This window comes from Athene cunicularia (genome assembly GCF_003259725.1).
Source record: "Athene cunicularia isolate RWA chromosome 5 unlocalized genomic scaffold, athCun1 chr5_part1, whole genome shotgun sequence".
In the NCBI taxonomy this organism is placed as follows: Eukaryota; Metazoa; Chordata; class Aves; order Strigiformes; family Strigidae; genus Athene; species Athene cunicularia.
Genome location: NW_020799101.1, coordinates 15557661 through 15569692, shown reverse-complemented (window position 1 = coordinate 15569692; position 12032 = coordinate 15557661). Strand labels below are relative to the sequence as shown.

At 35.5% G+C, this 12032-nt stretch overlaps 1 protein-coding gene across 5 annotated transcripts in view; it reads left to right on the top strand.

Moving 5' to 3' along the window:
• The window catches only part of PAPOLA (poly(A) polymerase alpha), a 46700-nt gene extending 36336 nt beyond the window's left edge, over window positions 1–10364 (top strand). Inside the window, exons 17-22 of one of the 5 annotated variants that reach the window (XM_026849152.1) lie at window positions 583–725; window positions 2021–2118; window positions 3683–3903; window positions 4309–4374; window positions 6034–6108; window positions 8205–10364. In XM_026849152.1, the coding sequence (XP_026704953.1) occupies window positions 583–725; window positions 2021–2118; window positions 3683–3903; window positions 4309–4374; window positions 6034–6108; window positions 8205–8300 (699 nt within the window). In that variant the 3' untranslated portion in view covers window positions 8301–10364. Of the gene's footprint in view, window positions 1–582; window positions 726–2017; window positions 2119–3682; window positions 3904–4308; window positions 4375–6033; window positions 6109–8204 lie in introns of all 5 variants that reach the window. The other 4 variants (XM_026849151.1, XM_026849153.1, XM_026849154.1 and 1 more) reach the window with 4 other exon arrangements.
• The last annotated feature ends 1668 nt before the right edge of the window (window positions 10365–12032 follow it).

The window sequence follows — 12032 nt, the reverse complement described above, 5'->3', positions numbered from 1 at the left end:
TCTCTTTTCACTAGTATTATGTCAGAGGAAGGCTTTTCTCCGCTGACTAAGTTCAAATCAGTCTCTAAATTCTTTTTATTAACTGTTTGGTGTACATCAGTATTAATTTGAAGTTAATGAAAGCAGTATCTGTATTGTTCACAAAAAAAGTCAACTTGAAATAAAGCTGAAAATAAAATCACTAAATATAATGACAGTTTATCTTATGTTTTTGAACATCATTGGTTCAGACAAATTTGTTCCCAAGTTAGGAAAATGTAAATATTTGTAGCGAGAGGATAGTGGATTACTTTCATATAAAAAGATTTGAAAATTGTCCATTTATGTTTTGCATTTTTAAATGCTTCTACTTCGTTTGGTTTTTTTTCTAAAAATGTACTTATATTTAACTGTGTTTAAGGCACACATATATGCTTAGTTTATGATGGAAGCTCATTGCTGCTAAATCACCTCTCATTTCTCTTCATAAATGTAGCGGCTAACATTTTGCATAACTGAAATATCATTTGAATCTTTGGTGATTTTTTTTTTTTTTTAAGCCCTTAAGACTAATATAATTTTCTTCTGTTTTGTGGCTTGCAGCATTCAACAGAAGGGATCAGGTTGACAGCTCTGAATGACAGCAGCCTAGACTTGTCTATGGACAGTGATAACAGCACGTCTGTGCCTTCGCCTACTAGTGCTATGAAGACGAGTCCATTGAACAGTTCCGGAAGTTCTCAGGGGTAATGAAAACTTTCAGTCTTGTTGCTGCTCTCTGTTCCCAAATTACTTGTGTTAAAAGCATGGCAAATACTGCATGCGTGAGATACTACACTTACAAAAGTGTGAAATCGGAGCTTGCAGACACTCTTATTTCCAGTTTGAGCACTAGAGCAGGGTTAAATTTGGGGGATGGAGAGTGTGGCACTGGACATGAATCTGCGGGAGTGGTCCTGCTCTGCTGTGTTGTATTTCCAGCAGATGTCTGGGAAGTTCAAGTCTCCCACAAGAACAAGGGCAAGCGATTGTGAGATTTCTCCTAAGTGTGCCTATAGGATATTTCATCCACCTCTCTGTCCTGGTTGGGTAGCCTTACAGTAGACTCCCTACTACAACATCTGCCCTGTTGGCCTTCCCCCAATTCCAAAACAAAGACACTCTGCCCTGTCTTCACTACACTTGTACTCAAAGCAATCATAACAGTCCCTAACATACAGCCCACCCCACCACCTCTTCTTCCCTGTCTGTCCCTTCTAAGGAGTTTGTAGCCATCAGTTGGTGCACTCCAGTTGTGAGAGACATCCCACCATGTTTCTGTAATAGCCACCTCATCACAATTTTCATGTTGCCTCATGGCTTCAAGCTCCACCTGTTTGTTACCCATGCTGTGTGCATTGGTATACATGCATTTCAGATGGACTGATGTTTTGCCCCCTTCTCCCTTCAGATCTAGTTTAAAGCACTCTCAGTGAGTCCAGCTAACTCCTGCCCCAATATCCTGTCTTCCCCTCTGGGACAGGTGCATCCCATCTGATGCCAAAAGGTCTGGTGTCCTGTATACTAACCCATGATTGAAAAAATCAAAACCCTGACGGTAACACCAGTCTTGGAGCCACAAGTTCATCTATTGAGTTTTCCTGTATTCTTCTTCATCCAACCCCGCAACTGAAGGGATGGAGGAGAACACAATTTGTGCCCTCAACCCCTCAACCAGTTTCCCCAAGGCCCTGAAATCTTAACATTGTCTGAACTTATGCCTTTTTTTAATGCAACTTCATACTAGTCTAAAAATCTGTATCTGAAGTGACTCAGATTAAATATTTGAAATAGCTTCCATTGCATAAGTTTGATAGTAGATTGCCAATGCTCATTTCTGTCTTCCTACTATGACCTAGTATTATAAGTTCTGCTCTGTAAAGTAAGTAAAATCCTATCAGCTATGGTTACTGGCCATGCATATAATGTGATGACAGGCAGATCATATAACACCATAGCTTTACTAACGTTTAGCATTTTGTCATTTTTCTCTTTTTAGCAGAAGCAGTCCTGTGCCAGCTATAACAGCAGCATCTTTGACCAACATACAGGCTTCTGAAGTCACTGTGCCACAAATAAATTCCAGTGAAAGCTCAGGGGGTAAGGAAAATGGCATAATATATTGTTTGTATAGTATAGTGATTTTTGTATTGTTTATAAAGTAGTTTTTCTTCCACTTTGAGGTCTTAACAAATGATGTAACATGTTCTCCTTGATACACAGATTTAACTAATTTCTTTAGGACTCAGGAAATCGTGGCGGAATATTTTGTGCCACAATGTTTGTTTCTTCCTGTGTTTCTAGGAATTTGTGTTTGCCATTCACAATAGCAATACTTTTCCAGTGACCTGATGAAAGTCTGTAATTCAGTTAGTTTTTACTCATCTGACCATCTAAAACTTGAAAAACAACTTTTGTATTTATTTTTTATCCATTTTGTAGTTTAAACCCAAGAGGTAGTTCTATACTGTCTGTAACCTGTGGCCCCACATTCTTGCTCCTTGTGCTTCGTGATTGTAGGAATGAAAAAGGCTCAGAAGTAAGCAGAACACATGCTCCTTACTGACGTCTTTTCAGATATGTCCCACTGTGTGTGCTGACTTTATCCTCCATATTTTCCACAAGAAAAAGTACACTTAATACTGTAAAAAAAATACAATTGACTTTTTAGTGAAAGAACAAAGGCCTCTGGTGAAAATGTTCACTTAGCAGAGTTCAGCTACTCCTCTTTTTTGATGGAACTTTAGCTGTGTACAAGGAGCAGGTCAGAAATAGATGGAAAAGGGGACCAGTGGTTATCCTTTCAAGATCTGTTATTTCACTCTGACATGTGGGATGGTGGAGTAATGGTTCACTGATTTTGATTATAAGTCATAGGTGCATCAGTGTGAGTTTGTCCATGAGTGCTAAATGGACCTTAAGTGGCATGACTGGTTTTTGTGTTCGAAAGCAAAACAGAAGTTGTTAATTCTTGTATTTTGGTTATTCAAAAGCGGTCACCTGATAGTTATTAACGAAAAATTTCCTTTGTAATTTTGCTCATCCTGGAGCATCTACCTATGTGTGTGCTTATTGGTTTGAGGTAGGCAACTGATGAGGTAGAACTTTCTCATATGGACCATTTTTCAGAAGGTTGTATGGAATGTCAGATCTTCATCTGAAGCTCTCTGATGACTTTATATCTGTCATTGTGTACTCTGAGCCTGAGAAACGACAGACTTTGTCTTTGAGTGACAAAGGGAGTATCAGATTCCTCTTGGATTTCATTTAAGTCAGTCTTCAGCAATGTATATATATGGCCCAGTACAGAAACAGTAAAACTTCTTTGGGTACCAAAAAGAATACATCTGTATTAGCACAGAGCTCTGTCTGGGCTAGTATACCCTGCTGTTAAGCAGGGTTAATTAGACCAAGCAGAGTGTCACTGACCTGGCTGCCCTATATCTGGTACTAGAATTATCTGTCAGAATAAGCTTGGAACTAAACTGTGCTGTGTATGCACACCTGCTGTTCCAAATGTGATGCTTATACCACTAACTGTATCAATTCCTTGATGTCTGCTTGATAGCAGTGGTTTTCAATAGAGATCAAAAATACCAGTGACTGAACTGAAATGATTGTGTCACCTCATCTTGTTAAAGCTTTTTAAATTATTTATCCGTAGGTACTTCCAATGAAAGCATTCCTCAAACTGCCACACAACCAGCCATTTCTCCACCACCAAAGCCTACCATCTCTAGAATTGTTTCCTCAGCGTATCTATTAAATCCATCACCAAGAACTTCAGGAAATGTTGCAACAAAAATGCCTAGCCCTGTCATAGCAGTGAAAAGGACATCTTCTCCTCATAAAGAAGAGTCTCCCAAAAAAATGAAAATTGAAGAGGTATTTGAGATTTTGATGGCATACTATAGCAATGTCCAGAACTTTGAATACTCATTTCAGCTGCAGAGTGTTGATTCCCATATTTCTGGTTTCAAGTATTTTGTTAAATGTGGTGTATATTTGCTACTCTGCATTGCATTGCTGCTTTATGTATTCATCTTGCTTAGGTGTTGGTGTTAGTTTATTATGCTGATACTTCTCACGTAACACACGTACTGCATTAGTACAAATGCTTAGATTCTAAATTCTTGTCTTAAAAGCAGTTTTTTTGTTAGTCTATAACATGTTCAGTCCTACAACTATTTCTGTCTTCAAAAACTTTATGACCTTATTTTCTTGTTGATTTTAAAAAAACCCAAACATTTGTATGATTTTTAATAGTTTCTGGGTTTGTTTGGATTTCAGCAGGATGAAATGAGTGAAGATACTAGCTGTATAGATTTGAATGAGCATGAAAAAATGGAAACTAAGGTATCTATCCTAAACTATATAATTTTGTATATACTAATCAGGAATCTTCCTTGTGAAATTACTGTGTTTTCTTCTAGAAATGACTGAGAGTGTTTGTAGATATAGTATAGACTATCGAGTAAAGATATCAAAATAATATGTTATTTTTTCAATGTATATGCCAATATTAATGAATTGCAGTACATTACCTGCTGCCAGGCTAAGCTGAGCCTGTGTCCATGATCACATTAGGCCAGTGATTTCTTTGGTCATTCACACCGTATTATGCACAGCTAAAAAGTTAATGATGATATTTGCATTTAAATTTGTTAAATCAGATCAGGGATATGTCTATATGCCTTGTTTTGCCTGCATTCTGAACTCAATGTATGTCACTTAAAGACAGTTGTCCTATGTATTCCATTGCGATTTTTGCATGTTGGGCTGAGAATCCCGAAGCCAGGACATGGTTCACGGTTTAAATTAAAAAAAAAAAAAAAAAAAAAAAATAAAAAAAAAAAAAATTACAAATTATGATAAATAAATCTTTTCTGGTAGCAAAAGGTGTGTATGAAGTTATGGCATACCTTTTGGGGATTTCCAGAGAGTCAAGCATGCCACCCCAATATCTTGTAGTTTAGCAGACAGTTTTTCTGCATATTGGTGAACAGAAAGGATGACAGTCTGCCTTTAGCTTTATGATAGCAGCTTTCCGTTTGGGTGTATACAGGTTTTATAGGGAATGTTCTGTTGTCTTTGGAATACTCTGGAAAATATTCTGAGAAATTAAACCACATCACTTAAACATTTTAATAGATATTTTATAGTTTCCACACCCTTAAGTGAGGAATTGTATCTTGTTGTGTAGTCACCTTGAAACCTCTTTGAGCTCCAGACAGGTGAAGGAAGAAATGTATGTAAGCGTTTAATCCTAACATTGAAAATAGATCCTCTGGATGCAGATGATTATAAAAGACGTAGGTAATCCTGTTAGCTTTTATTGTCAGTCTCCTCTAATTCTTATGTCCTTAATATATATGGAAGGAAATGGAGCAATGAACCTCTTTAAGAGAAACATAGTTTTTTCTCTATTGAAATACATGCCTTTTTGTTAGGGTATGGTTTACTAAATGGTACAATTTTAACAGCCTGTTTTCATTAAAATGACAATGTGCCACTGTCCTGCTTCAGTCATGCAGTCTCACTGTTTTAGCTGAAAGGCTGGCTCTGACATTCATCTGTTCACCTAGAAAGCTGATTCAACCTATTAGAGTAGCAGGAAAACCCTTCTGGCAAAATGGCAAAAGGAGTGGAAAAGCAGTTGAATCTTCAACAAATTTAGTAGCTTTTCACATGGTCTTCCTTGATACTACACTTATCGTGAATGAATTGAGTGACATGTAATGTTTTCCTATAGGATTCTGTATAAAAGGTGTTAAGTGATTAAACAAGTGAAGTTGAATGTAGGTTGTGTTGATGTTAAATTCCTAATCAGCAAAACGTTCTCTAGTGTAGTGATTTCTGTATTATAAAAGGATCGGTATCAATGTAGCAACTATTGATACTTGCTTTCTTCTTTTGTTGTAATATGCACAGTTTAAGGCATTCTGGTTAATGGAGTTCTAAGTAGCTTTTATAATTGTTAGTGGTGTAACTGTGATGATGCTTTTGGTTTTTTAGGAGCAACTTGAGACAGAAGTGAATGTGAATTCTCAAACAGAAACTCTTCAGACAACTTCTCTGCAAGCTCCTCAGGTAATGTTTTTAAAAACGACGCCTCTCTGTGTGCAAATCTGGTGAAAACATTTAAATTAAAATGAGTCCAGATGTTAAAAATAAATGTATAATTTTTAATATAAATCCATTGTATGGAAAGCTGCTTGTTGTTACTGTCACAATTTTTGTGTTTTAGATGGTCATTGATCTTAATGAGTGTGCATTGTAGCTAAACATGTATGGCTTGCCATACAAACTGACCGAAGCTGGAATCGCTCTTCTGAATTGTGCCTTCAAAGTAAGGGGCTCGGTTTATTCCTTTGTGCTTTGCACATCACAGAATAATCCTTTCTAACAAGGAAACAAAAGCTTTAAATAGCTGTTGCTCAAAAATATTCTAGTAGAGGTTGAGAATGTCTGAAATGTAACTTCAGATTCTGATACTTGGTTTGAGAGAGAAGCTGTAATCTTATAATTCGTTAGCCAGCTGTGTTGCTTCATTACAGGTATTACAACTGTAAGGAGCATTGGAAAAATAGACATTAAGTAAAGAATTCTGTGGCATTCACTTAAATTCTTGTTCCTAATATTGTAACAACTTTTTAAAGAACACGTTTTTATAGCATTTTCAAGTTTCTCTTAGTGCTCTACTGATTAAACTTTCACTATCACAAATCATTCTGTGCACACTTTACTGATAAAATGTGTAGTAAATGTACTGATTGAAAAAGGAGATTAATAATATTAATGGTATTATTGGGCTTTTTGAACTATGGCAAAAACTGTAGATGTTACATGGACACTCTAAACTGCCTCAGAGAAACAGATCATTTGGTATACCATGTTTATCTCACATATTGCTGAGGGATGATTATATAAAGCTTTGTAGCTTTAACAAATTGTGTAGTTGTTACTTTAGAAAAAGTAATCTGGAAACTGCAAAAGAATGGTGGGCCTCTTGTGTAATTTTTCAGTATTCTCACTTGGCTTTGTTTAAAACACTGCTCGTGTTGCAGAAAACAGAAACATGTTAAACCACAGATCAGCACCAACCACAGTGGGGTACTAGGGGTGGGGGGCGGCAGGAATTCAAAGCTCTACTTATCCCTGAGTCCACCTTGTGTTGTGCTTTGCTACCATATCAGTTCAGTATTAACTTGAATGACTTTTTTTTTTTTTTTTAATAAAATGACAGTTAAGAGCAGTCAGTTAAATGTAATTTTTCCCATGTATGAAAAGTACCTTATATTAATTTGGAAGTTTATAATGTGAGAAAACATTTTATGATAAATCATGGGAAGTAATGCTTAATAACTGTATTACTGGGATGGCAAATAATCTGCTGCAGTGGAAGAGAAATACTTCAAAGTTTAAATAAAAACCCCAACCAAACAGTAGAGACTTGTTAAGCATGTAAGACATTCAAGATTCAGTGCGATTCATCAGAGAGTTCTGTTTCTGTGTTTTCCTTTATTTGGCTTTAGATGTAATTTTGCTGAATGGGTTTTAAGTCTTTTAAGTGAAAAAGTGTTCACATTATTTTCAAGGTGACACTTAACCCAGTCATATACCACTTTAGAGCTCATTATACCTTTTCCATGTAAATCTAAGCCAGTATGAAAAGTTGGAAATTTGGCTGTAAAAAGCTTTTAAGCAGTCTGAAAAGGAATGTATGAAGACACATACTTTGCAAAAGGGACAGTTTTTCATCATTCATCTGTAAAGGACTGAGGCTTAACACTGAATTGTTCAAAGGAATTTTTAAATACTTAACATGTAGATCAGATAGTAGATGTCACCAATCAAGCACCCTTACTATGTGGATATTATGTTTTATTATAGTACAGGTGATTAGCAGGCTCAGCTTTATCTGTATCACTTCCTAATTTCTTGCAGTTGTTAAAAAGGAAATGCGCACTATGAAGGAGACTCTTGTACAAATTTTTGTTAGTAATGACTGTATAGGCAAAGGAAATAATCTGTTTCTGTATTTAAATTTGTAATTACCTGTATCTTGGTATAGTCTTAAAAAGCCATCTGAAGATCTTGGTTTTGAAATTTAGTGCCAGTTACAGTACTTTTTATATTTACAAAGTTAAAATACAAATACAAATTTAATTTCTTTTTCTTTTCAGAAAACACCCAGTACAGACCTTTCAGATATCCCTGCTCTCCCTGCAAATCCTATTCCTGTTATCAAGAATTCAATAAAATTGAGATTGAACCGGTAAAAACAACCTCAGGGGTCCATAAACAGTATCTGCCAACTCAACCTGTTGTCTTCTAATGCTAGAAAAAAAGGAGAACAGAGGGTGCAAGACTAGAACATAATTGCAAATGGATTTAGGTATATTTTGTGCACTTCCCTTTCTGGGCTAAAATCACCACTGGATTGGAAGTCCAGGTTAGTATGTTAAGCCAGGAGTACAATTAATGTGTTAGCAACAGTTGCATTAAATATTTCGAAGGATTACTGCCTTTAAAAACATGAACACTATTTGTAGCCATATTTGACATTCTGATTGAATTTGTTTGATGCATTGTTTCAAAATTGATATAAAACTGGCATAAGAATCCCTTAAATGCACTTTTATGTACTTTTTTTATTGGAGTATGACTAATTTTAGATCTTCAGCTGATACACTTTTGTTTTATTGAAGAATCTTCAATAGTAGTAATCTGCCAATTGGATGACATACTGTGATACACTCTACGTTGAAAACAAAGTGTATATCTAATTCAACTGCCATCAAGCAGCAGTAAGCCTTTCAAATGAAATGTCAAATCTTGGAGGTTATAAGACATAAGTTGAGGAAGTGATTGGGAAGTTTTGGTATTGGTGGGACATGATTAAGATGTGGTCTACTTTTATTTGTAGGATTGTTTTATGGTGCATACAGATCAGCAGTCAAATAACAAATAAACTTTTCTTTGAGCTATTCAAACTCCTTATTCCCTTTTTGATCCCTTTATTTCTTGGGAAAAGCTTTTGTGTTTTAATGTTGGGGTTTTTTTTGCAGCTCGTATGCACCATATAGGACAGTAGTTATTTATACAAGATAAAAACAATCCATGTACTCATTTGGGTGTTGTCTTTCTCTCTCCCCCCTCCCCCCTCCCCCCAATCATAATAGCTTGTGGCCTGTATAGGCACAAATTCAAAATTTTATCCCATGACTAAAGTGTTTAAGTAAATATTGCGTGCCTGTGAAATATAACACCTGTCTTGATGGCCTTCGAATCACTAAATATAAGATGATTTTTGTACACTCCATAAAAGTCCTATATGCATTAAAAAGCTTCAAATTTTAAATAAAGGCAAAAAGATTTTCCCTAAGAATTTTAACCTTTTTATTTTAGATGGCTCATCAGAAAGTTTTACATCCTGAATAATATTGAATTTTTAAAAATCATATTTCTAGTAAGCACTTGACATCTAGTAAGCTCTCTTACTCCTATTTTTTGTTCTTGTAGTCCTATCAATAAGTAACAACTTTTTCTTTTGAAAGAACTGAATCTCTCATGGCAAAGAACAGCAGTATTTGAGGAACATGAGGGATACCAACAGTAATACCAGATGTAGATAACTTCATGTTACTATTACTTAAGTCTGAAATATGTGGGATGTCAAATCATACTTCCCATACTTTGATTAGCATGTTTTATGAACTCCCTTCTCCCGTTGTGCTCCATTCTATTACACGTGCATCTTTCATGTTAAAATTAAATTACTTACACTCTTCCCCTTATCCTTCTAAATTAATTCTCCAAAGTCAGAGTGTAGCTTATCTTTTACTTAGGCTGTGCAGTAACTGAAGGGGTTTTTTTGCCATTTGTCTAAGATGTCTAGTATACAATATTTCTCTTTTCCTTGCCCTGTGCAGCCTGCTGTCGTCCACCCCCCAAAGAAGGTTATATTAACAGTTGAAGTGTACAAGGTGTCTGTGTATTTTGTGTAGCTATGGAGTTTAGATCGAAATTGCCAGGCACAGATTTAGTCTTGTCATTTTGTTTACACATCAGAAAATCTTTTTCATTTTATTAAACGTTTCATGTAACTGCACCCAAGTTTTGCCAAGCTGGAAACTTGGAACCTTTCTGTATAGTGACTTTTTAATTCTAGTTTTCATAACCTGGAGATCAGACTGTTGCTTTCGCATGATGTACGTAGTGTCTCATGACTGGAGTTTGCTTTGTTTTATAGTATCTGTACTCCTTGTATTTTTCAAGAGCTATTTTGTAAACAGATGATGTATTTCTCCATTGAAAACACAATAAAAAACAGCACAATCCCATAGTTGTCTGATTTTTCTGAATGTACAAAACTGATCTTACTCTCTTCATACTTAGCTCTTAAATTTCTGCTAAGGCAAAATATGATGTGGTCTAAAAGAAGTAATACATAAATGAATGTTCTGTAAATAAGCATGATGTTGGATATAGGAGGTGGAAGTAACACTCAGCAGGATGATGAGCTTTAGTCTGTTACAGGGAAAGGTGGTGGATTGTGCAGTGTCTTGGTGGCGGTAGAGTTTATTGTCAAAAAAAAAAAAGAGAACCAAAACCAAAAACATTTTAAGAATATCCATTCCTTGTTCCTGAATAGGAGTCCGTCTCAAAATCTTAAATTTTTAAAAGCTGACAAAACAGATTTGTGTACAGAAACAATTTGGGGCTATACTACTTTATTTAGAAGTTTGAACTCCAGTTTTTTGAAAATGTGAGCTGTAACAGTTTTGGCACCTTACACTTGCTTTTCTTGCAAGTGACTTTGTTATGTCAGCAGATGGCACTATTTCTCTTCTTGTCAAATAGTTTAAGCTTGCCCTGAAATAAAAGTAAAAATTACAAGTAGATGTGCATTGCTTGATTGATCTTTGTATCACCATGAACGCAATCCTCCAAATGCTTGATGTGAGTAACTTTAAGTGACCTCCTTTTGACTAAATGTTTTTAATGGCTAAAACCACTGATGATTAGGGTCTTCATATTATAATTACCCTGCCTAAAACAATAAACCTTTGTGTTCTATATATTTTCCACAGCATGCAATTGCTTGTCTTGTTTAGAACAGATTCATCATCTTTATATCTTGCCCATCCCATCTCCCTTTCATCACAGTTGATGTTATTTATGGCTTTAATTCCTCCTTTATTTTCTCTGACCAATAAAAATCTGCTAGTAGATACACAAATTTCTTTTCAGTGTTTTTCAGTCTACTGGCAATAAGCTTCAATAGGCTTGTCTTTCTGAGTTACCAGTCATGAACCTTCAGAAGTAAGTTCATGGACTCAGAAGGATCTGCAAACAAGAAGCTGGAAATTACTGTTGTAGCCAGAATAATTAACATTAATAAGCCATGGTTCTAACAGATGGCTTTAGACATACTGATTTGAATCAGACATTTGAGTTGATGATTTCTAGCTAAAGTTGTGCTTCCTTGCTGTAGGTAGTATGTATGCATGACTTTTTTTTTTTTTTTTAAACTGCAAAATCTTTAAACTTGTAGCTACAAGTATAGAGTAACTGAGTCATAATATCAATTGATAAAACGTACCTTAATGAGACAACCATTTTTAATCAACAAAAAGTTAAACCAGTTTTTCAGCTTCTAGAAAAGCCAAAAATAATTGAGTATAGCAAGAATACACTAGATATTACTGAGCCGGAATCTGTACTTAAATGCAAGAACTACTGTGTTAGTTACTGAGGAAGCAGACTATGTTAATTTCTCACAATACATGTTTTCTTGGAAGTTGTGTGTATTTGTACAAAAGACATTTTGCATGTTGAAGTGATCCTGCCATCATTTATGTAACCTTATAAACACAGTAGTCAAAGTAGCTTTGCTATGCTTAATCTCTTTGGCATCAGTGTGGCTGAACAATACTTAACCAAAAAATTTTGTTACTTAAAAAGGTGCAGATCTTGATAGTACACTCACTACTTGTCTGTATGCAACA